The sequence below is a fragment of the Anguilla rostrata genome, chromosome 5, assembly GCF_018555375.3.
Source record: "Anguilla rostrata isolate EN2019 chromosome 5, ASM1855537v3, whole genome shotgun sequence".
NCBI lineage: Eukaryota > Metazoa > Chordata > Actinopteri > Anguilliformes > Anguillidae > Anguilla > Anguilla rostrata.
This window is the reverse complement of record NC_057937.1, coordinates 20202196-20227667: the sequence shown is the minus strand read 5'-3', so window position 1 is coordinate 20227667 and position 25472 is coordinate 20202196. Positions and strand designations below refer to the sequence as shown.

At 39.3% G+C, this 25472-nt stretch overlaps 1 protein-coding gene across 1 annotated transcript; it reads right to left on the bottom strand.

The window, feature by feature from the left end:
• Positions 1-789: 789 nt before the first annotated feature.
• Positions 790-25472, bottom strand: LOC135254960 (aminopeptidase Ey-like). The gene is made up of 20 exons (XM_064335593.1): positions 24413-25472; positions 23645-23799; positions 20096-20238; positions 19167-19287; positions 16294-16454; positions 14490-14603; positions 13546-13683; positions 12381-12446; positions 11442-11507; positions 11207-11346; positions 8961-9043; positions 8351-8484; positions 7418-7473; positions 7052-7199; positions 6861-6949; positions 6013-6123; positions 5389-5556; positions 3781-3921; positions 3272-3350; positions 790-3037 (listed from the first exon to the last, which is right to left on the bottom strand). The coding sequence occupies exons 1-20, from the start codon at positions 24985-24987 to the stop codon at positions 2864-2866; spliced, it is 2862 nt and encodes a 953-aa protein (XP_064191663.1). The 5' UTR covers positions 24988-25472; the 3' UTR covers positions 790-2863.

Below are 25472 nucleotides of genomic sequence, written 5' to 3'. Positions count from 1 at the left end.
TGGCTAGTAAGCACAGTGAGGTGCAGTAAAGTGAAGGTCTTGTAGCACATTGCCAGGACAATACTCTGGTGATGCACATAAGCCTCACCAACGTTTAGCTGACTGGTAACACATTCAGCTGAGTGAGAGGTACAGGTTCAAATCTCACCTCGGGCTCGAGGGTTCTCACATCGACATTCTTGGCAAATCAGCAGTGGGGTTCCCGCGTGAACACTGCTGCAGCCACAAACAGTCGGACATTCAAAATGAAGGCATGTTCAGCCCAGCATTGGGCAATAGTGGTTCGATGCAGACCTGGAACTGCAATGAGAGATCCGTAGGACCCTTGTTCTTCCTCAATGAGACACTAGGTGGCGGAGTAATATGAGCTGAAAGGGCACTTTGGAGGGGTCGGCATGGTTACGGTGCCGGCTGCTGGCAGAGAGAAGGGGTAAGTGGTTTAACCGGCCTGCAGCCAACAGCTGTTTGCAATTAGATAATTAGCGTTGAGTGTGCTGCGAGATCAGCGACTCGACAGGGAGACGCACACAAGAGCTGGCCCGAGAAAGCAACAGCAACAGCAGTCGTTTTATTCAGTTAAATACAACTTGTGTGCGTCAAAGCTTCTGGAGTCTGTGTATGCACATTCATTTACTTGTTACTGACACAAATGTTTTTTTTTTTAAATGCAGGCCTTACTTTGAAAAAAAAGAAAAAAAAAAGAGCCAGCACCACAACATAGGAAAAGAAAATAAGTACCAACATCAAGATGTCTGCCTGAAGAACTTTAAAATAAAGGGAGAGAAGAGGTGGTGTTTTCAGACTATATTTAAGATTGTTATGCCTTTGGGAGTTTGGTTCAACATTGTGACAGTTAAGTCATCAGTATGCACACAAAATGGCAATTTCCATATCCAAAAAACAATTGTTTTCACGCTTATTACTTGGTCACACAGTACAAAATGTTTAATCTTATCCATCATTAAGTTAGCCATACCTATTACATCCGTGCAACCAAAATGCAGAGCAGCACCTCATTAACACTGTTTACTAACTACATTTAGCCTAATTTGAGCACATGGTAATATTTTTTTTGAATCATTATTGTTATAAAACATACATTATATGACCGAAAGTATCTGGACACCCCTTGGTCTGGGGCTGTTTTCATGCTTTGGGATAGGCCCATTAGTTCCAGTGAAGGCAAATCTTAATGCTACAGCATACAACCACATTCTAGACAATTCTGTGCTTCCCCTACAGTTTGGGGAAACTGTAGGGAAACTGTAGGTTTCAGCATGACAATGCCCTCGGGCACACAGCAAAGTCCATAAAGAAATGGTTTTGTCGAGAACAGCGTCAAAGAACTTGAGTGGCCTGCACAGAGCCCTGATCTCAACCCCATCCAACACCTGTGGGATCAACTGGAAAGCCAACTGTGAGCCAGGCCTGATCACCCAATCAGTGCCCAATCGCAATGCTTTTCTGGCTGAATGGAAACAATTTATGGCAACAATGCTCCAACATCTAGTATAAAGCCTTCCCAGAAAAGTGGAGGTTTTTACAGCAGAAAAAAGTGAACCAATTCCATATTAATGCCCATAATTTTGGATGAGATATTGCATACCAGGTGCACACATACTTTTGGCTATGTAGTGTATTTTGCAATAAGTTGTTATAAATGTAAAGTATCAACATCTACATGGTGTTGTGGTATGATGGCCAGGAGTGTCGCAAAAATTCTGAAAACACTCCTTCTAGAATTCTGCGGAAATATTCCCATTGAGGGTGTGTGTGCCCTGTGATAAATTGGTGGCCTGTTTAGGGTGTATTCCTGCCTTGATAATGGATGGACGGATGAATGGATGTTCCCATTCTTTGTTAATTTTCAGGTAAAACAAAACAAAACTACAAACAAAACATTCATGATAAAACTGTGAAAGTCCTGCCCTCATTGGTTCCTTTGTTTAATGGTCAACCTCAAAGTGTACTGTTGCACCCAAGTTCAATTGATCATTTGATATCAATGCATTCACTGCCTTTTTTCTGAAAAGCATAGGATTTCCATTACATTCCGTACCAGTGGAACTGACATCCCCAGTCAATCGATCTGATTGGTGCCGGTTTCCAAGGATAAATTGGTGCAATACAATCAGCAACCACAACCACAGGTGTACTGTGTGCAACATGAGAGAATTTGATGTGGCTTGATTTGATAAACCCACACCTATTTTTCTTTTAGGACAATATTGCTTCTATGGCTACTGAAAGGATCACTTCTATTTCCAAGGAAATCTGACATATTGAGTATGAAAATGTACAGCTCAATTTAGGACCTTGAAGTTTATGGGTATTTAATGAATATTTTTTTAATGTATTTTTTTCAGGAATGCAGTAAAGCCTATTATAAACATTAACCTCCTTATATTGAGACTAATTTCAGTGGACGTTTAATATAATTGAATATTAATACAGTATTTACAAATGTTAAATACTTTTTAAGACTTCCTTTTGTAGGAATTTTAAAGTGTGAAAGTAACAATGAAACACATCATATTTGATAAAAACTTTGATCATATGCATCAAAAAGGGAACAGGTATACAGTACTGTCATTCCAAAAATTCCTACCTTCCAGCTTATCCCATGATCACAAAAATAAAAAAGAGTCAATGTGGTATATTAGTGTTGGCTGCACACAACATACAAATAATGTTGATAAACTTATAAAATATGAGCTTAGTGGAGCCAGGACAACATGTACACTAGCTACTCCTACACACAGCTGCTAACACTGAGCAGTAAGCATACAAAAAATGAAAAAGGAAAAGTTTATCCAGAAGTTTTATGAATCAGTCTTGCTTAGAATGAAACTAGGATTTAGTGTCAGACTTCGTTGTTTCCTTGCAAAATCTCCCTTTGAAACCACTGGAAAACAGTTTGCTTGTGTTTCTCCACCCACTGGATGTTAATCAGGCTCTTCTTTATGACGGTCTCAAAAATATTGTCACCAGAGTGGTAAAGGGACATTTCGTTGTAGATTTCTTCTAGCTTCCTTAACTGCATTGAGGCAAAGGAATCAAAATGGAATGTGGTTAAGGAATTAACTGTGACCTCACCATCTGAAAACTCATTCTCATTGTCACAGAGAACATGCTCCCTTCCAAAATAAGGTCAATAACAAACACAGAACTAAGTAAAGGTGGGGAAGAATGCAACAGAGAACTAGAGAATTTACAGACATCATAGAGCTGATGCATGTAATGAACTGGGTTATGTTACAATGAATTTTACCTTTTGTTCTTCGTATCTCGTAGGAACTCTCTGTGTTATTCCATGAATTAAGGGATAAAGTGAAAACTTGTTCCCAAACCTGAAAAAAGCCATCCCATTCATGTTAAACAGCATCTGGGTGTAAAAAGCAAGACCCATTTATAAAGGAATTCCAATTTTTTTTGAAATCCAAAAATATGCCACTCCTTGCCTATTTCATTTTAAATATATTTTAACAGATAAGGTCAGCTGAGAACAAATTCTCATTAACAATGATGACTGTGCTAAGAGTATAAAAACACACAATCAACAACATAATACCATAGCAAATACAGTATAATACAAAACAATACAAAACATACAGCACAGCCCAGCACAGACAGAACAGGAGGATTGGCTGGTTAACAGATGCACTGATCAGCTATGATCTTCAGTGTGGACCACATAAGAAATGCTCTAGAACCGAAACCGAACCCCATAATGTGTGGACTCTGTAAGCCACTCCGTCTACAAAAACAGCAGAAGCTCACCTTTTGATGATGTTGGGCCACTGGGATACGACAAAGTCCCAAACAAGGGACTGCCCCACCACGTTGTTGGCGATAACGTCAACAGTGAAAATGAAGTCCTCTGGCTTGATTATATTTTGGTTCAGAGTATATTCCAGGTACCTGTCACAAAGAATGGGATATCAACGTTTTGGTTCTATTTTTACTTTCCTTCCCCAATGTTCATCATATTTATAGGCTGTACTACAGCTGTAATATCCTTTGTTGACTGTAGAGGATTCTCACAAGCGCAGGCTGCATTTTTGTCTCTGTGTTTCCCCAGCTTAGCTGCACAGTCACTGTACTAGGGCAGTGGTAACCAACCCTGTTCCTGGAGATCTACCTGTAGGTTTTCACTCCAACCCAAACAAAGCCAGACCACATTCAAGAGCTAGAGATCTCATTGAGCTGCTAATTAGCAGAATTGGGTGTGCCAAATTAGGGTTGAGATGAAAACCTACAGGATGGCAGATCTCCAGAAACAGGGTTGGTTACCACTAGAGGAAGGTGCAGCTGGTGTAGGCGGATTAAAGGCACTTGAGGAGCTGCTACTACTCCTGTGTTGAGGCAGGACCAGGCTTCCAACTGAAACCCACGCTCTATAGGCCCCAGAGCCAATCGTGTGCCATCCCCGAGAACTGCCACCACAGCTAAAGTCAGGATTCAGTTCACAATTTGGGGTACACCATTGCACTCTGTGAAAAAATTGTTATTTTTTTGGTAAATCCCCATAGAGGAACCTTTTTATGGAACCCTCTATGGTTGGTCTAAAAAGAGTGAAACCATTTTGGTACCGACTGTTACGACCCCTGTCGTAAGTTGAGTTTACATTTGTCTCTGTTGCGTGTGTGTGTTTCTTCTCTTCAGTTCGTCATCTGATTGGCCGTTTCCGTCTCTGGTTACTTGGCTCTGAAAAAGCCACCATTTGTCAGCTACCAGTGGAGACTCGCTCTTTGAACTTGTGCTTGGTGTGCAGTGGGTAATGATTGCTGATTGGATTTCGTGTTCGACCATTCGCTCGTTCTTGACCTCGACTCTCATTTTGCCCTATGCTCATCCTATAGTGCTCCGGTTAGTTAGTGTGTTCCCAGTTGGACTACAAATCCTTCCATCGGGACACAACTTTTCCTCTGTTATTTTTCCTTTATTATTTTTTTAAGGTACTCTGTGTGGAGTTGTAACACACCAAGTAAGTAATTGTCCAAAGCTCAGTGTTCAAAGCCGCCCCGTGCCCAGTGCCCTCTGAAGACTAGCCAGCTTTCAGTTAGATTTGGAAAGGCAGATTTCCCTTACCCATTCCCCACTCATTTCCCTTATCATTCATCCTGTTAAGGTCTGGCCCTACACCAGGTCATAACACCGCAAAGAACGACTGAACCAGATAGTGTTCCTCTGTGGAAATACAGAGGAACCTTTTGGATCCCCTTCTGAGAGTGTGTACCAAGGAATAGTGCTATAGCTAGATGTGCCACCCTGGACGGCCCATGTCTATAGCACTGTATATATTAATTTACAACAAAACAGCATTACCAAAGAGATTATGAAAGAGTCATGATGTAATTAAGTGTTTTGAGATGTCTCCATTCTGACCTGTTGAGGATCCAGACATGCTTGGTGCAAGCCAGGGCTTCCGCCAGCCTTTTTCTTTCTTGATCACTGGGGGAGGTTTTCATCATCTCCCAGGCAAAGTCCCACTCCAGTTCCCCCCCTGAAGCTATGGCACTGCAGTACACCATGAGCCTCAGGTTGGGGTGTATCCTGCAATATGCATCACATTCACTGTGACAAATACAACTTTAAAATGCTTCCACCTTTTAATGCTTTATCTGAGATCTTGATATTGATTATTGATACACTTTCTCTATGTGTCTATGCATGCGTTTTGTCACACATACTCTTCTTTCTCCATAGTTTATATGAAGAAAGATGTGGAAAATCAGCTGTTGGCTATGAACTCTTCATGCTACCCCTCTGATACTTGGTTTTAATATTGTAACATTAACAATAAATAGAATAAATCGAGTGATCAATAATCACAGACACACACACATGCACACACATGCACAGACACAGATACAGACACACACACAGGTAAGTAAACATATTGAGAACTTAGAGCAGGATCAGAACACTGGATATAGCTGTTCACTGCCAGCCAGCCTGAGTATTTAAAACATTTTCACCAACTGTCAAACAAAACAATTGTTTGCTCACAGATTTGTGGTTGGGTCCTTCCTCAACCGGTTGAATAGATCAGTTGCCATCTTTTTGCACTTAGGAAGTTCAATGGCACAAGCAAGTGTGACTGCATTAATCTGGTTAAGCCTGTGGATTCAGAAGAAAAACACATTGAATTGTGATAGGATTCTCTCATATAATTAGACCATACCATCTCACATAGTGTTTTAAGACTTGGACTTATTCAAGAAGTGAATAATGTCACATTTTCAAGGGATGATAACCACAGAAAAGTTGTTCATCTTCAATAGCAATATGAAACATTAGAAGACAGCAGCATTAACTTTTTAAAAATCTTACAAGAGACTGGGGATAATTTCTGATTATAATTTGCACCATAGACCTGTTTTACACAGCTGTGAATCACTGACCACTCTGATACTAAAATCTTCAATAACACACCCCCAACCACGAGTCTCCTCCCAATTCGGTGTATGTCGAGTCCCCTTAATTTACAAACAAGCTCCAGTGCGTCAGTGCGTCCGTGTGAGAAAAATGCCACTTCGCCAGTGCACAGGCACACCACATGCCATGCGCTAGCCAGAAAATACAGCCCCTACTTGTAACTTGTCAATTTGATTCTAAAAGCTATACGAGCCTAGTTCAAGGCCCAAAAACCAAACCACGTTAGCAATGATCCAGCTGTATAAATGCATGATACTGTTTCAGCAAATATTCAACTGTAACTTCTAAATGCATTATCCTGCTTCAGTAAATATTTAACTGTACGTCATAAATGTGTGATTTATAAAAAGTGAGTCCCCCAAAATAAGTCATTTTCTATGTTAACCTTAATTTTTCAAAAAGATAAACATAACACTTACTGGGCAGTGTGACTGTCTGGGATGGATGCATTCATTGTGAAGTTTTCAAAATGGTCATAAAGTGGACCTACTAGCTTCCTTAAATATGCCTGGAAACACATTATCTGTATTTATTATGTTATACAGTAGTCACATGTATTTCATATTGAAGTGGTGTGATGGCGAGTTGATGCTTTAGTTGATTGACTGACCTTCATGGCACCACAGATCTCAGAACGGTCAAACATGAGGATTAAATGAAACAGGTTTTCTCTGGCAGATTCCCACGTCATAAACTCTGTGTCATTCAACAGATACTTGGTGGTGTTTAAAGCCAGGGTGATATTGACATATTCAAATCTTGATAAGAAAAGAGATAACAATAAATATGTTAAGGTTTACAATTAATATTTGCCATTCTTAGACCTCTGATTAATTTGGCTGTAAATCTTAAGAATGAATCTAACAATATTTGCATTTTTAAAGTTTCTTGAGAACATGTTAAATCACTACAAAATCACTATCAACTCATAATGTGAAGACACTATCCAGAGAAGAGAAGAGACCATTGAGCTGACCTTGCAAGATTAAATGCATCATCAATTAGTTGAGCTCTGCTGAGGGTAGGTATTTTCTGAAATATGAAATGCATAAAATGGTGAATGTGTGAAAAATGCAGGACCCTAAGCCTGTTCTTCATGTTTCCCTAATACAATCCACTGATAGAACAGGACATTTTACTAATACAATTCAGTGTAAATACGCACCTTGCTACTTGAAGCTGTTGTTGTACATTACGTATCAACACCTGGGACTAGAAACTGCTATCTCTGAGTTGCAAACATAAGTCCCTAACCACTACAATGCACTGGTATCCTTAAACATCCATTTAAATTATACTTCAGCACTGGGGTTCAACCCCAATTCTGTCTGCACCTATTTCAGCAACACTGAATCTCATGTTTAATCTTATTATGTTTAATCTTATTATTCTTAGTTGCACCAATGATCACTGATGTAAGGTTGTCCATATTAAAAGCTGCTCTTAGGTCAGGTCTGCTGTATTTATCGCTGTCTAATCATATCCAAATAACAGTTTAAGATACCTAATTTTATGTTGATTGCTACATTATTTACAAAAAAATATGAAAATGATTTTTGCAATGACTGTGGTACCTAACATTCTAAGTAATTATACCCATATTATTGTGTTGTAATTTCACATTTAAAAAAAAGACTAGACAAACTCAGGTTTATGTGATATAAATTATGCTTTACCTTAATTGTGTTACAGGGGGGTGGGGGCGTCTTTCTCATCATCAGAAAAAGTGACAACAACCAGTCTTATTACAACACAGCTATGTTGCTTTCACTGTGATTATGTGAGAAACGTCTTAACTTGCGTATGTAAATACAGCTTTTCAAAAATGATCCTGTAGCGGAATATTTATTGTTGCTGCCTGAAAGCCTCGAAGCAATTTGATATCAAGATGACTGTGTGCAGGATTTACCCGGTGATCAGTTTCCAGCTGTTGAAGAAGTTTTTCCCAGTTCTTTGGGTCGTAGTTAACTCTGTAATATCCAGTGCAGTTAACATTGGCAATAATCCACTCATTTTCCTCACACTGATACACTGGCTTCGACACTAGTGAGCAAACAGGGCACCTGTCAGATAAATTCAGCCTTCTCTAGGTCTGACATGTTCCAAGTAATAGAGCTTTCCCATGTAGTCATTCACCCCGCAGATACATCCCCTTTAACATCACTACAATTTCATTACAAGGCTTATCAACATTATTTATTAATTTCACATTTGATATCATATTTCTGCAGGCATCATGACTGGCATTCAAACATCCTTGTATTATCAATTTCAAACATAAATTCAGTTACAGGCAGAAAACTGAATGGAAGGTGGGTATGGAAGTTTTTAATGCATATAACAAAGCCCTTGTCAAAGAGCATTAGATTTGTTTTAAACAATAAAATATTTCACTAAAACATGTATTGTCCCACATGCTCATTCATGTGTACTCACATGTAACATTAATGAAGCACTCCAATTCAGAAAAATCACCACCATTTGTTGTTCCAGTGTTCCTGAATAAGCTCAGTTCTTACCTGGTCCATCCACAGTCAGCAAATGAGATTCAATCTCTCCTGAGCCTGATTTCATCACTTTTATTGGTATCTGCCAAATCTGCCTATAGAGAACAAACAGACATAGACATAAGAAATGAGAGAGTACACAGCAAAATTTTCAGCGTTAAATCAACTCTTATAGAGTACACTGTAAGTGTGGAATTTTTATTTATTTTTTTGTCTTTAATTAAACAATTTTTATTTTTTTATTTAACCTTTATTTACCCAGGGTAGGTTTGCTGAGCACGGACGCTCTTTTGCAGCAACGCCCTGCTTCACACTCATACACATTCACACCTGGGAGCTGCCCAGTACAACCACAATCCTCTATTGTTGGCCACTGAGCAGCTCCACTGGAGGGGAGAACATTTTTTTTTCGGCCAATTAAATCAGGGGATGATTAGATGGCAAGTTTTTGTGAGAGCCAGATCTGGGATTTCAGCCAGGACACCGGGGAACCCCCTACTCTTTACGAATACTGTCATGGGATCTTTAATGACCACAGTGAATCAGGACCTCAGTTTAACGTCTCATCCGAAAGATGGCATCTCCTACAGCACAGTGTCCCCGTCACTGCACTGGGGCATTGGGTAATAATGGTAATTAAGTAGCCATTACTTATTCTTTTCTGTTTTAGAGGAACTCATTCCCATTACTAAACCAAATTAAGTGTTTTGCAATATTCAGGTGAAATATTCAGTATAATAATCATGTTAGGCAGAGATTACTTGATATAATAAGTTTCTGCAGGGCTAGAAACCTAAAAATTCTTTACACTGGGAAACTGTGCTCTCAAGAAGGTAGCTAACGTTAGACTGGTGTAACCAGGTGCAACCATGTCCTGTTAAGAATTTGTTTTCATAGCAACATTACTGTATAATAAGCAATACACTGCTGTTGGTGCTGTATACAGCACATTGCCATAGATTTTGTGTTAATGTTTTTGTATGACTGATGAAATATTACAGCAATCATCTTTAACTGTAATCCAAAATATACCGATGTTCCTTTAGTGCAAAAAAGGACCAATCAGCTTGTTACCTGATTTATTTATTTATTTGTTTTTTTGCTGACCACAGCCAGTTGAAGGTGAAATTAATCAACAATTTTTGTAGGAGTTTTCATTTTTGAAAAGAATATTGTAGCATTTTGGTCCACCTGACTGGAAGCCTAAATGCTCTGCTGAATTTGTATTTAGCGCAGTGGTTAGTGCAGCTGCCTCTCCCTTCGGAGACCCAGGTTTGAGCCTCACCAGATCCCTGCCGTGACACTGGTGTCAGAAGTGGATGAGGGGCCCAGATGGACAGGGGGGGGTGGCAGCCAGTGAGTGGTATGTGAGCATGAGGGCAGACTCTGTGGAAGGCGGGGAGCAGTGTAGCGATATGTTCCTGAGGCTGCCTGATAGCTGCCAGCAAGTTGTTCTAATTTTAACAGTGTGTAGGAAATTATGAATGTGAACTTAACGATTTTTGAGTAGTGTTTACTAATGTTTCGCGTATTGAATTTGCATGTTCAGTGTATTGAACTTAAATGTTTAGTGTATTGATCTGTCCCCTCTATTCAATTCAGACTCATAGTGCATACTACTTAACCAGTTATGTTTAACCATAAAAGCTCAAATGGTTTTAGGCAACGGGTTCCCATGCAATTTTCTAGTAAAGTGAGCGTATCTGGGATTACAGTGACCATACCGTCCCAAATGGACTCATACGGTGAGCTCCATAATGTTTGGGACAAAGACATTTTTGTGTATTTGCCAACCTTCTGGCATGTACACTTAAACAAATATTGAGAATCTGCACTTTAACTGCATGTGAATTGTTTGATTACAAATCTTAAATTGTGGAGTACCGAGCCAAATCAGGAAGAAATATGTCTTCGTCCCAAACATTATGGAGCTCACTCTGTCAAGTTGAACTAACACTAGACAAAAATCCACGTCATTCTCATCCAATGGCAGATGCCAAACCTAGATGCCAACTTTCAAACACCAGGAGATAAAAAAAAGACATGGACAGTCTCACACAGTAAAAATGTTCAATGTTAAATGAATTCTTACAGAGGACATGGTCCTAAATGGATCGTATGTACTCTGTCAGAGTTGAATTAACACAGGACATTTTACTGTGTTTGGACAACACTTTTCTTCTCTTTTCAAGTTCCTGTCCTCTTAGTTTAATCTGTCCTAGTGTGATGTTAAAAATGGTTTCTTGGTCAAGACTGACTGTCCTCTATCCATGTTGAAATGTTCCTGTGACACTTCTCCAGATGCGGTGTTGATGGTTATCAGAGGGTAGCCTGATTGCTCTGTCCAGGTGTCCATGACTTCTGCAACAGGTATGTCAAGACTGTTCTTGTCCACTACCTTGAAATAAAACAGGAATTAATTTTTTCTTAAATTTTTCTGCATGTGTGTTTGGCTAAACATGTAGATGTTGCAATATTGCGTTTTGAACTTACCCTCTGTAAGTGACTCCAAAGGTCTTGTGTTTCAGCGCTATTGTACTGATAAGCCTTTAGAAATGACTGGGGAGATAGATTTTATATTCCATGAATGCAAACTCAATGGACCCAACTGGTTGAATATCACAAACTAGTTAAACATGGGTGAAAAGCTGACTTTCTGATTGTATTGGTTAATCAGTCAGTGGTGAGAGTAAACTGTTGTCACAGGACTTCGGATTGTAAATATAAAATTATACATTACTTTTAAATACGGCAGTTTACATGTAGCCTTGTAAGGCTACAAGATTATGATGCCATTTTTGTTGCCCTTGATAAGACTACAGAAATGAATAACATTGCAATTAATTTCATGTAATAGCACAAGGCTCCCATGGAAGCAGGGATACTCAGATCTGGCTCTCAGGGCCCGCAGTAATGCTGGTTTTCATTCCTCCCCTCAGGTTTAAGCCTGCCACATCAGGACAGTATTATCTCTGGCCAATGAGCGACTTTACTATGGACTATCAGGCAGAAGAGAAAAATAGAAGTATTACTGACCTTGAGTCCCCCTGCTTTAGAGTGCCTAAATGTTTTGTTGACAGATGTTGCAGCCATCCTGAAGAACTTTAAGTCCATTTTCAATGAATTATAACCTTAAAAGCTGATCCTGGATCAGAATCCTCATTCTACTCAAGAAGGTTTCGTATGGGATCATGGTTAAAAAGAGCTCTTCTAGAGGCAAGACTAATTTAGTTCCATTAATGCTGGCAGTTTTTGTGAATTTGGAAGAATGGGACCTTGAAAGTATTTTAGATGTCATTGAAATTGTGGTATAGGTAAGCGTGGGAACCCTGATAGCTGTGGCTATAGAAAATAAACAGATATGTACAGGTCTTCAACTCTTTGGGCCATGTTTATGGGGCTCAATGGAAAAGGAAAATCAATTCTGCTCACCTGGACACCCTCTTTAAAGACACTCTCTGTCAAAGTATTGGCCAGCATTCTCAATACTGCTGCCCCCTAGAGATAGACACAACACTGGATTTATTGTTTTGACATACAGTATGACAAAAGTCTGGACTTATAGACTAATTTTGTCTCAATTCAAAGCTTAAATCCTGTTTTGTTGGACAAATATAAACGTCAAATATTTGTCTAATCAAGCGCATCCCATTACTTCCAAGGAGGCCAAAAAAGTATGGGATTTTGCTGAATCAAGCTCTCTGTCATTAACTGTCTCCAAATTCAGACCAGTAAGACCCTGAACGTTGTCTTGGCGGTAGGATGAAAGAAATCAATTAGCTTTCTGCCCTTTGGTAAATTGTAAGGTCTAAGCTAGCTAACTATCATCTAGCTTAAGGACTGATGCTAGTTGGGTTGCTTCTTACTTACTAGGCTTGCAAAAGGTTATTTTGTCAGCAGTGGTAACCACTTGCCATTTCATGCAACAGTGCATTAATAATACACTTCGGCATTTAGCAGATGTGCCTATCCTTTTTCACACACTCTATTTAAACAGAAGGATATTTGAATGAAGTAATGCAGGTTAACCACCTTGCTGAAGGGAACAACAACTGTGTCCCAGCTGGGAATAAGCTAACTATTACCTTACACTGCCACCCCTGACATTTTCTTGATTTGAATTTTACACTACACGTCCAGTGTGTTATCTCTTAGAGTCAACACTGTCAGTGTTGAATTAACTCTGAACATACTAAGTAACCTGCTAGCTGAATTTATCAGTGTTTCATTGAGAAAGGGGAGAAATAGGGAAGTCTTGTCATGTTCTGCCAAGTCCTAAATGTCAGCAAAGGCAAAGTAAAACATTGACACAGACAGACAGCTACCCTAGAGTGAGGATATACAATGAGACGACATCAGAAAGCCATACTGTCAGGCAGTAATTAAAAGGCATTACCACAAACCTATTAGTGCTGATCCCTCTCACATATATGTATACATGTCAACATAAAAGCAATGAAAGGATATGGAGTCAGAAATGCCTGGTCAGCTCTTTCAGACAAACAATAAGATTCTTATGGGTAATGTTAAAAAGCAGTAGGATTGGAAAAGAAAGGGGAAAATAATGTAGCAGTTTGAAATTAATTGAAAACTGGACCTTGCTGTAGGTGATAATGTCATACAGACTCAGGATGTCATCAGGAGTTTGTAGATCATTGTCACTGAGGAAATGATAGAAGTCCTCTGAATCTATAGACATCGCCTTCTGGATTTCCCGAGCGATAATAAGATCTTTCTGGAAGGAACAGATGTAAAAAAACTTTTCAGAAAGGACTGCTTATAACCAGCAAGCTCCATCTTGGTCCTGGAGAACTGATAGGTCTGCTTGTCTTTTCAACCACAAAATGAACAGCCAGTTTAAACACAATAGTGGCAATACTGGTACAACGCACTAGTTATGCAAGTAATTAGCTTATCCATAAAATCAGTAATCAATAATTAACTGTGCAATCTGCTGCTGCAATGGATAGATTAAGGTTAATTGAAGAGAAACATCTAAAATCAGTAGACACTAACGGCCACATTTACTAAAGGACTGTGACTGCTTTTCGAATGCAAAAGCAGTCTCTACAAGGTCACACTTTTTTCTTTATATAAAATATACTATGCATCAGTTAATATGAAAATTATTTGTTTTATTTAAATGATGCATGACTTCCATTGGCCAATTTGTCATCAGCAAGCAGTATGAAAACACCATTGTGAATTCAAATAGTTGTCTTCTTGTGTGTGTGTGTTCAGTAGAGTATACAATGAAATAAAAATGCTTGGCACCTTGTAATCTGGACGTGTATGCATGCCATGAATGTTCTAAGTCGTTGATTGCATAGTGAGACCCAGTATTGGCGAACTGATTTTGTGTTGCTATGTGCGCCCGCAATAGAGCTGCATTAGCGCAAAGGTTTTTCCTTGATTAATTTTGGCCTGAGTCTCCACGGTTGGCCACCCCCGACCTATGAGAAACAACGTGCAGAATAAAGAGTTGGGAAATACTTGCTTTGCAATACATTACTTATGGAAACAAAAGAGAATGAAACACACAATATTCCAAGTGGGCTCCACTTTGTCCACAGCAAGGTATGACATGTATGTTGCAAACCCCTCCTTCAACCACAGGTCACTCCACCATCTCATTGTAACCAGGTTTCCAAACCACTGTATTTAGGGAAAGAGAAAAAGGAAGACCAGCTTAGTTATAGATACATTTGATGAGGCATGGGGTATTTGATGTGTTTTGAGCTGTATGACTGTATTGTCTGTGTGTCATGCTACATGTGTTACAATAGGGTGTTGATTTTAATATTTGTGCAGTAGGCATGGTGGGTGTGACTGAGGAAACAACCACCACATTAATCACAGGCACTAGTCAGCCAGTCTAAATATGAAAGCAATGCAGTCACATTGACTGTATGTAAGAAGTGGTGAAGTCAAGAGGATAGAATGATATTGCTGAACTTAATAGTATCTGACACCAAGCCAGTGAGTTAAGAGTTAACAGCATGTGAAAACACGATTTCTTTTAACGATCTGGCCAGTTTTGGCTCTTTGACCAAGGTCAGTTGACATTGTTACAGCTGTCAGTGTAATAAATTCCTGTTAATACTTGTACATTATATTTGACCTCTTTCCATAACCTGACTTTCTAGGATGAGAACATTTCAAGGCTTTTGAAGCACAGTGGGAACTCTGCTTTGGCTTGACTAGTTTCACAGCAGTGACTCTAAAATGACTTCCTGTATTCACAAAACAAAGCAGTTTACTCTTTTGATCTTGAAAGTGATTCCACATTTCAGTTTATGCTTGCAAGCCAGCAAGCTAAATAACTTCTTTGGTATAACACAAAATGGAGCATGAAAAACTAAAAATCAGTTCATAGAGAAGAATCCATGCATGATTTTACTTGACACGATTCGATAATGAAATTATAGTCGAGTTGTTTTATGTATGTCAACACTAGGATCTGGTTGGTCAACTTAAGACTCAACTGGTGACTCTGATTATTACTATTGATAAATAGTCTACAAGGAGCATGGCTGTAAAGTACATAAGTTGTATATGGTCACTGAACTGTGCATGGATTACAGAGCAGTCGTTCACTTAACCAGTTCCCCTGACAGGGGAATTCCTGATATAAACCCTCTGGAATGGGACGACAAATACAGGAAAATTACTGATGTTTTGTTAATTTGCTTATGTAATCAGTTAGTTCATTATAATGTGTTATATATTCAATTTGTTTGAAAAAAAAAGATCTAGTTGTGAACCAATAATATCAGATACAAATATCTATGACATCTGCTATGACATTATGCTGTCAATTGTAATTTTGCTTACTAGTTTGCCACTATTTGACCTAGCTAGCTCAAACCACAGGGATTCATGCATTGCTGCAAACAATAGCTAATTACTGACAGTGGTCAAAGCTTGACAATTTTTTTCGAAAAAGTTATTTTTAATTTTGAAGGTAAGTAGGCCGATGAAAGGCTAGCATGTGTAGCCTAATTAGCTAACCTGGTATGTGGCTAACGAGACAATAATTTCACAGTGCTTCTATTCCCAATCCAGGGTTCCAATGTGTTGAGATACAGGGAGTCCCCAGCACCGGAAGACAGTTAAACCTATTTCCGGTCTAGGTCTCCATCTTGTGAAACAGACCCATTATCATGTCTACAAACTTATATACTATGGTCATGCTTCTAATACGTACATTTTTCCAAGACCGATTATTTTCCCTGTTTGAAGGAATTGTTGTAGTTTTTTTATGGTGTCCTCGTGTTTATGATTTCTGTAATGGTACATGAGGCTTATAAAACATTCACTAAGAGGGCATGATCACAGGAAATACCTGATGGGCCAGTTCATGAGCTATAATAATGGCAGTCATCTCTTTATCTGGTGTGGCGGAGTGGCCTGCGTCATACAGGAAAGTGTTCTCGGCGTAGATGATCAGACCCCAGTTCTCCATGCCCATAATGTCACCAGATACTTCAGGCACGGCTAACTGATCTATGATGGATGCAAAAAAGAAATGAAAATTCTGTTGTACATTGGGATTGATAGTATGCAAAATGCTCTAATAATGCATCATAAATCATTCATTATGCTATGAGATAAAGATCTATAGTTACTTTATCAAATTCATGAACAGGAACGTAATTATATTTCCTTTCGGTGTAAAGTATGCCATTTTTAAACGAATAATGGTGGTCTGAAATAACTCTCTCTTCTATATAGATGTTCACTTCATGTTCACTTCTGATTTGCAGGATGCACTAGTAATTGGTTAGAATGTGAAATGGATTTTTGTTATTCAATGAACATCTTATCCAGAATTTAATTACCTTTAACCACAGGATATATCACCCAGCAGCCCAATGCATCATTTTTAAAAGCAACAGTTATGATTTCTTGTGCACCAGTGAACTACCTGCAACAGAGGTGCACAACTCCTGGAGGGCCGATATAATGTGATGTAAGAATTACAGGGTTCTAAGTTGAAAACAAATTATACAGTATATTAATTCTGTAATAATCATGATTTACATGTGTGCTGTCAATAAATGTAAAAAGTAAAACATCTGGCTGCTATTCCGGTTTTCAGGAAGTTTTCATTTATAAAACCAATGAGCTGACACGAAAATCGCAATATCTCAGAACTGTAGAAATGGCAATTAGGGCCCTGTAATTTGCAGGTGTCTGTATGCTGGTTTCTGGTGTGTTTCAGTGCTTAAGTGTTTAATTTAGGTCACTGATTGGCTAAAGGTTGCACATGCCTAGTTTCCAAAGTCTGGCTAACGGGAAACCACAAAAACCTGCAGAAACTATTGCTGTCCCAGACTACACCCCTTATCTTAAAGGTAGTTGTACACCCCTTGTCTTAAAGGTAGCAACAACAAAAAGGCATCTGTACAAACAAAGGAGAGAAATTTGCACAGGAATCAATATTCATTTAATGGGGAATTCCATTGTAATACAAACTAGAAGAGTAGTTGCCCTCCTGATTAAAATGCACTCTCAGCCAGCTCTCTATCTGCAGCGAGTTCAGAGATCTAGCTAAAAACTCATGCGCATGTTCAAGTACTTGCTTTACTAAAGACTACAACAGGCAAGTACTTGCAGTCCATGGGCAGGTGTTAGACAATGCCAGTCACAGGTTGCCACTTCTACTGAATACAAACGGAGGGGCTGGGCGTTACTACTTGGCTGGAGAGAGGATAACGTTACTTGCTAGCAAGCTAGCCACTAAAGAAAGAAAATATAGGTTTATGTGTTCAGTTCAGTTTATTAGTGCGGTAGTGTCAGTTTTCCATCCATCCATTCATTATCAATACCCGCTTATCCTGGGCAGAGGGTTCTGGAGCCTATCCCAATGTGCATTGGGTGACAGGCAGTAATACATCCTGGACAGGCCACCAATCTATCACAGGGCACACAAACCATTCACTCACACACTCATATCTATGGGCAATTTGGAGTCTCCAATTAGCCTATGTATATGTCCTTGGACTGTGGGAGGAAACGGCAGTGCCCAGAGCAAACACGGGGAGAACATGCAAACTCCACACAGAAAGGCCCAGGTTGGATTTAAACCCAGGACATTCTTGCTGTGAGGCAACAGTGCCATTCCAACACTTTCATTTATTTGTCATTCACTGTAAAGGAAAAATGGCTGAATCCATGACTATGTGTTTCTTTCATCTAGAATGTGTGTTTGCATGCATTTATATTTATGCATGTCCCTCTCATAGCCTACATTTATATGCATTACTATCATAACTTGCTCATAACAAGCACAGTACAAGAAGAAATTATATCTGTAGAATAACATGCTTTCATCTCACAAAAATGCCAACTTACTCACACATACAGGGCACCTGACTATAAGTCATTAATTCAAACTTGCACAATCTAGGACATATCAAAATTAGGCCAAGTTACAATAAACAATATTGGCTATCTTAGCCCACACAAATTAAATAAGCTGTATTCTAAAGCAGTGCTTCCCAATGTTTTCGGAATTATTTCAAGTAACCTGGCCCTGTGTTTTTTCATTTTGCCATCTGAAGAGAAAGTGGTCTTAGCCAATATTGTTTATAGTAACTTGGCCTAATTTTGATTTCAGTATTTTTAATTGCAAGCTTAGGTTTAAATTAATGACTTATAGACAGTGAGTCTTGGCATTTGTGTAGACATGTTTTTCTTCATATTAACAATAGTAGGCCAACACATGTTTGTTTAGCGTCAATGTGTTTAGTATTAGGTTTGGCATTGTTTTGGTGATCAGTGATTTCACCATGGTCTCTGTCCTGCTAATGTGCTCCTGTATCTGTACTATGGATACCCCACCTCATCCAAGGACATCCTCATCGAAAACGGGCCACGGAGAGCACAGAAGACCAAGTAATAAGTCCACTATGCTAGCTACCTTGCAAGTTAATACTGTTTACAGTTGGAACAGCAGTGAGTACAATCTGACGTCACTTCAGTGAACATCCCCTTTGCCTAGAGAGAATTAATCAGTTATGCCTTGATCTGTTAAATGAGCTATATGTTGTTTTGGGGGGAATCCCCCTTCAGATATGCGCCATACATTTTTTTACGATTTTATTTTAGCTAGTACTCTGCAAGAAACCTTTGCTTTTTGCATCATACAATTTCAAAATCAACATATATACACAAGTTCAGTCATTACGATACAATGAAAAATCTTTGGCTTACCAAGTTTTCTCAAAGGATATTCAATGCCACTATACTCTTCAAGAAAGTCCAGAATGTTTCTGGTGATACTGTGAGCATAATCCACATGCCCAGCAGCTATGGCTTCAGGCCTTGCCCATGTCTACAGTAAAGAAACACAGTAAAATCATTTATGACTGAAAGGTGATGCTCTTTGCATGTGTGTGTGTGTGTGTATGCACATATATATATATATAAGTTGTATGTTGCTGCTATAGTACATGCAAGCTGTTTGTGTCATGTTAGCTGTTGTAAGTTATGTAATTACATTTCATATACAGACACAAGAACCTTCTTCAGTTGTGATCTGTGAACCTGTCAAGATATTTCAATAAATGGTCAGATCATGCAAAATGGTGGGCTAATGAAGAGGAGAAGTTGGCCTGAATCCATGGATCCATGGATTTTTGTGGAATGGATCCACAGAAATTTAGCTATCTTAGAGTTGAGAGATGGCTCAACGGACTGAGCAGAGATTCCAGATAACCAGCTCTCTATTCTTACTGAATGTGCCAGCTCCCATGTCTTGCAGTCAGAACATTACAATTATATAAATAATCTGAAAATGTATTATTGGGCATGGCCAAATAAAACCTTTGGATGTGCTTTGCTATAATGTAGCACGGAAAGAGGACTGAAGGAAGGAATTAAGAGAGTATCTGACCAGTCTAAAGCAAGGGCGTCCAATCTTATCTGAAATTATTGGATTATTTAGACCAGGTACGTACAATCTTATCCAAAAAAGACTGATGTGGGTACTGGTTTTTATTTGCGCCCAGCACTAAGACATTTGATTCTACTTATCAAGGTCTTCAACCACAATTTGTTAATTAGTTGAGTCAGATGTTGTGGTGCTGGCAATCTGATGTGAAAGCAGTCCTTGAGGTCAGAATGAAGATAGATGAACATACCCTTAGCATGGTCCTCTCATTTTTGGTCTCTTTGGATTTCATGCAGGACACTGTGAAGGCTAAGAGGTAAGTTGACATCTTCACAGTAGGAACAAACTCGGAGACTAACCATTGTTCTCCATCAATTTCCATTTCAACTTGGTCTAAAAGTATGAGAAAGTTGGGGCATATGAGGACAAGTTAGTGTCATATATTTCATGTTAAATCAGTGGTTTCAATTCAGGACCTGGAGAAAAAGATGGCATGCAGGTTTTCCTTATTATTCAGGACCGGAATGATCAATGAATGCAGCTGAGTATACAATTAACTCACTTGGACAAATAAAAAACATACAAAATGTTATTAGTCTATCAAAAAGGGAACCTGCGTACTGTACACTGCAATTATGGCCCTGAAACCCAAGATTCAGTACTTACTGTACCTGCAATGGTGTCCAGTGGCGGTTGTAGCAGTAAAGATTAGCAAGAGACAGAATTTCAGTTCACCTAGGTTTATTTACAAAATAAGTGCAGACAATCCCCAGAAAACCAGTGAAGAACATATACAACATAAATTCAGACTACAATACACACACAAAAAACAAAAACAATAAATTAGACACTGTATTGTACAATTAGCTGGTGACAGACAGGTCCACACTAGTGATGTTACACTTGATACCACTGCTTCAGAGTATGCATAGAAATTGTGAAGTAGTTTAGTCCAAAGCACTGAGCTGTATGATAAGAAGCATGTGATCAATGATGCTCGAAGTTTCATTTCGTCACACAACCAACTCATTGGTTTGGTTTAATGCTCGATGGTGCTTCGAGGGTTGTAGATTGGAAAGCTGGAGAATCATAATTAAACTTGAGTTTAGTAGAGCATTTATTTGAGTACATTCTCTATACTTGCTTATCCTGAGCAGGGTCGCTGGGGGTGCTGGAGCCTATTCATGCATTGGGTGAGAGGCAGGAACACACCCTGTACAGGCCACCAATCTGTCGCAGGGCATATTATATTTATATTTTTCACTAAAATGTTTTAGGTGACTTTGCATTAAGTTCCTTCAGAAATTACCATTTTTATTTCTTAGGTCCAGTGCTTTCTGTGCCCTCAGTGGTTGGCGTTCAACAATAATATGTTGTCAGGGCTGAGGCAGTATTACGCAAAGCATGAGAATTCACTGCCAGTCAATAGGCCAGATACAAGACATACAGATATTAGTGGTGGTTGCATCTGGATGTGGCAAAATAGAATGCCATTAAACACATCAATGACATGTTTCATTAAATTCACTCCAGTTGTAAAATATGAGCCCGTGATCTCCTGGTACTGGTACTGATGTATCATTGAAGTTGCTCATTTCTGGCTTGCAATCTTAGTCATCATTCATCAAATTATTGCAATCATGATGGGAAATTATTAATTGCAGAGAAATCCAAATGTCCTTTATTTTAAGGGTGGTCATTCCCATACTGAAACAAACAAAGATGTAGAGTAATACATATTTATGATGTTTAAAAATAATTATTTAAAAAAATAATGAATATGTTTGTTTCTTTTGTAGTAGAATCAAAGAAACAATAGCTGGATGAGGCACTGGTCACCATGATCGTGAAAGGCGCACAACCTTTCAGTGAATTAGACGTTGTAGGATTTAAGGGATTTGTAGAGAAACTGGATCCTACACATGTTCTGCCAACACACCAGGTGTTGAAGAACATGGTTGAACACAAGTACCAAGAGAGCGAGGAGAAGGCCAAGGCTGAATTACGGGTTGAGTTACAGAAGGTGACTGCAGTATCTCTAACATCAGACATGTGGGCACCCATTCATATAGAGGCCTATCTGGCAGTCACCTGCCATTACATCAATGAGAAAGACCAACTTTCTATCATTCTTTTGGGAGTGGGAACATTCCCAAAAGTTCAAACGGCAGAAAACATAGCTGAGGTCAGCTGAGGTGTTACCCCCCTCTGATGGTGTCACCCAGTGCGGTCCGCACCCCCCGCACCCCCCTAGTGACGCTCGTGCAAGATGCAAACCACTTGTTGACAAAAACAATATGGCCTGGTTAAAGTTGACTAAGAACTGCCAAAAAGAGCCTGTGGAGTTCTGAAAAACATCTTGTGGACAGATGAGACCAAGATTCACTTGCATCTGAGTGATGGCAAGAGCAAAGTGTGGAAGCTAAAAGGAACTGCCCAAGATCCATGAAGCATGGTTTGGGCATGTATGTCTGCCACAGGTACTGGCTCAGTAGTCTTCACTGATGATGTTACTGCTAATAGCAGCAGAATGAATGAATGAATTCTGAAGTGTACAGAAGCATCTTATCTGCTGGCGCTTCATCCTACTGCAAGACAATGATTCCAAACATATACTGCTAAAGCAAAAAAACTGGATAAATCTTGGCTGGCCATGTCATTCACCTGATCTGAATCCAATTGTACATGCCTGGAAACAAGCAGGAGCTGAAGATGCCTGCAGTACATGCCTGGCAGAGCATCACCAGAGAAGATACTCAATACCTGGTGATGTCTATGGGGCACAGACTTCAAGCAGTTTATAATGCATTAAAATGACATGCAAGAAAGTACTAAACATGACTTTCATTTATATGACATTAATATGTCCCAAACATTATGGTGCCTTGAAATAGGAGAGCTAAAGTAAGTATAAAAAGTGTCAATGTGTATAAAAAATACCCATAAATAAAGGCAGAGAATGTGCATTTTAACCACCTGCGAATTGTTTGATTACAAATCTGAAATTATGAAGTACAGAGCCAAATCAAGAAAACATATGTCCTTGTCACAAACATTATGGGGCTCACAACATACACTCACCGGCCACTTCATTAGGTCCACCTGTTCAACTGCAAACTGCACCCATTAACGCAAATATCTAATCAGCCAATCACGTGTCAGCAACTAAATGCATTTAGGCATGTAGACATGGTCAAGATGATCTGCTGAAGTTCAAACCAAGCATCAGAATGGGGAAGAAAGGTGATTTAAGTGACTTTGAATGTGGCATGGTTGTTGGTGCCAGGCCGGCTGGTTTGAGTATTTCAGAAACTGCTGATCTACTGGGATTCTCACGCACAACCATTTCTAGGGTTTACAGAGAATGGTCCGAGAAAGAGAAAATATCCAGTGAGCGGCAGTTCTCTGGGCGAAAATGCCTTGTTGATGGCAGAGGTCAGAGGAGAATGGCCAGACTGGTTCGAGCTGATAGAAAGGCAACAGTAACTCAAATAACCACTTGTTACAACTGAGGTATGCAGAAGAGCATCTCTGAATGCACACCACGTCAAACCTAGAAGCAGATGGGCTACAGCAGCAGAAGACCACACCGGGTGCCACTCCTGTCATCTAATGAAGTAGTCGATGAGTGTGTATATATATATATATATATATATACACACACAAGTATCAATAGCAGAAAAGTCAGAGACAGAGATGTAGCAACAGCTGACACTGGATGTTTTGTATTATTTGTAACACTGAAAAAATATTATGTTCATAGGCAACAAGAGAGTATGATACATGATTAGATTCTTACCTTTCTGTGGCATGTTGCTTAAAGCTACAGAACCTTTCCTGTGGATTATAGTGATGTTAAACACAGCTTTCATGGCTGGCTCATCAAAACAGGGAAACACTCTTCTTGCGTCCATGGGCTCCATTTTACTAGCTGCAATGAATGCTATTGTAAAACTAGATATGAAAAAGAAATTAAGGAATTGCAAAAAAAATACATGCATGTGTGGTACATATACACATAAACGCCCTTCCTAACGAAGCTGAAAAGTGTATACCGTCATTTTTTTATTCTGTCTTGAGAATTTTATAAAGAACAAAACCACAGGAAGCAAATCGACAATTTGACAAAACACACAAAAAACAACTGGAGATTTTTCCCCAATGTTTTCTATCCATTCTTGACAGTGAGCACATGTTATGATTTACAAATTCTCTGTAGATCATGCCCTTAATGTTCTATCACACGGTATGGGGCTGATTTTTGTTTTTACAAGAACATCCCTCAATGTCCCGCATGATAATCATTATAACCCCAGGATAAGACAAATGCTTTTATGGAGGTTGCCCTGCCACCTACCATTAATGTACTGAAATGTTCAAGAGCCTGAAGATCTATGCTAGTCATAATAGATATTAGGGGAACATGGTAATAACTGTACCTTCAGGTGAAGTCCTCATAAATTGTTTTCACTGTCATTTCCTTAAACTCAGTTACTCCTCAACAAAAAACTCATACATTTGATAAGGAAGGAACCGTGCACATTCTTCAACAAAAATGTAATCTTACCTTTCATTATTTCCCTTTTCCTTGTAATGATTGAGGAAAATTCCTTTAGATCCTTTACACTCTCCCATGAATTCAGTGATGAGGTAGTAAATTCTGCCAACTTTTAAAGTGTCAGCAAGCTCTATTTCAGCAAATTCCCTGTTGTCTTCCAACAGGCGGACCTGGTTAACTGGCATGTTTTTCCTATTTTCCTCAATCACACCTAAAACGACTAGATTTAGATCTTTGCTGTGAATGTAGATGGTATTGGTAGCAGTCACACACTTGAACTTCACTGTAGAGTTTCCTGAAAAGTTGTAGTTCTGCTCGTTGAGGTTGTCCAACGTGGTGTACAGGTGCGTCCGCAGATAAATCTCATAGCTCTCTGGAATCAGGTTTCCCGGCAGCCTCATATCAGGTGCTTGTCCATTTGGGGCCAAAGTGGTGGTCAGAACTGTTGGCAACAATAGATGAGAGCATTCTTGGCTTCGGATAAGATGGAAAATGACCAATCCAATGACTGTGACAAGAGCCAAAGCTGCCACTGTCACAGTGGCCACAGCTGCAGCCTTAGAGACGTACACACTCTTGGACATGTCCGATCAAGGTAAAGCGTTCTTAGAAAAAAAAAGTGCTCTGCTGGCTTTTAACTGCCACTGAATCCTTTTTATAGCTCCCAGGAACAGTGAGTCAGGTTCTGTTTGACCACACACCCTCTCTAACAACCTGATACCAGAAGTTAACAAAGTTGAGTATGAACAATATGTTTGGGGAGTAAAACAAAGAAGCACACATTTACTACAACACCAGAGGCTAACTGTATTCCCACATCTGGAAACTTCTGGAAAAGTAGTAATCTCTTCTGGGAAGAGTAATCCCACTTATTTTAATATCCAAATGCAAAGGACTCAGATCCAGAGGGCTCAAAACAATGCTTCCTCCATAAACCACAGGGACGTATTTGCTTCTGTCCCTTAGGATCATGTATTCCTTTATACCTGATAATGATACATGCAGCTGTTTGCAGAGAGAATGCTGTCCTTGTTACACTGCCCACCCAAATATTTCCAAATCCCAGAAT

Coding starts and splice junctions, on each gene's coding strand:
- LOC135254960 (XM_064335593.1), bottom strand. CDS start 24,987: ATGTCCAAGAGTGTGTACGTCTCTAAGGCTGCAGCTGTGGCCACTGTG. Junction 7,474..8,350: donor AGCTGGAAACTGATCACCGG/GTAAATCCTGCA, acceptor TTCATATTTCAG/AAAATACCTACCCTCAGCAG. Junction 3,038..3,271: donor CGAGATACGAAGAACAAAAG/GTAAAATTCATT, acceptor GCCTCAATGCAG/TTAAGGAAGCTAGAAGAAAT.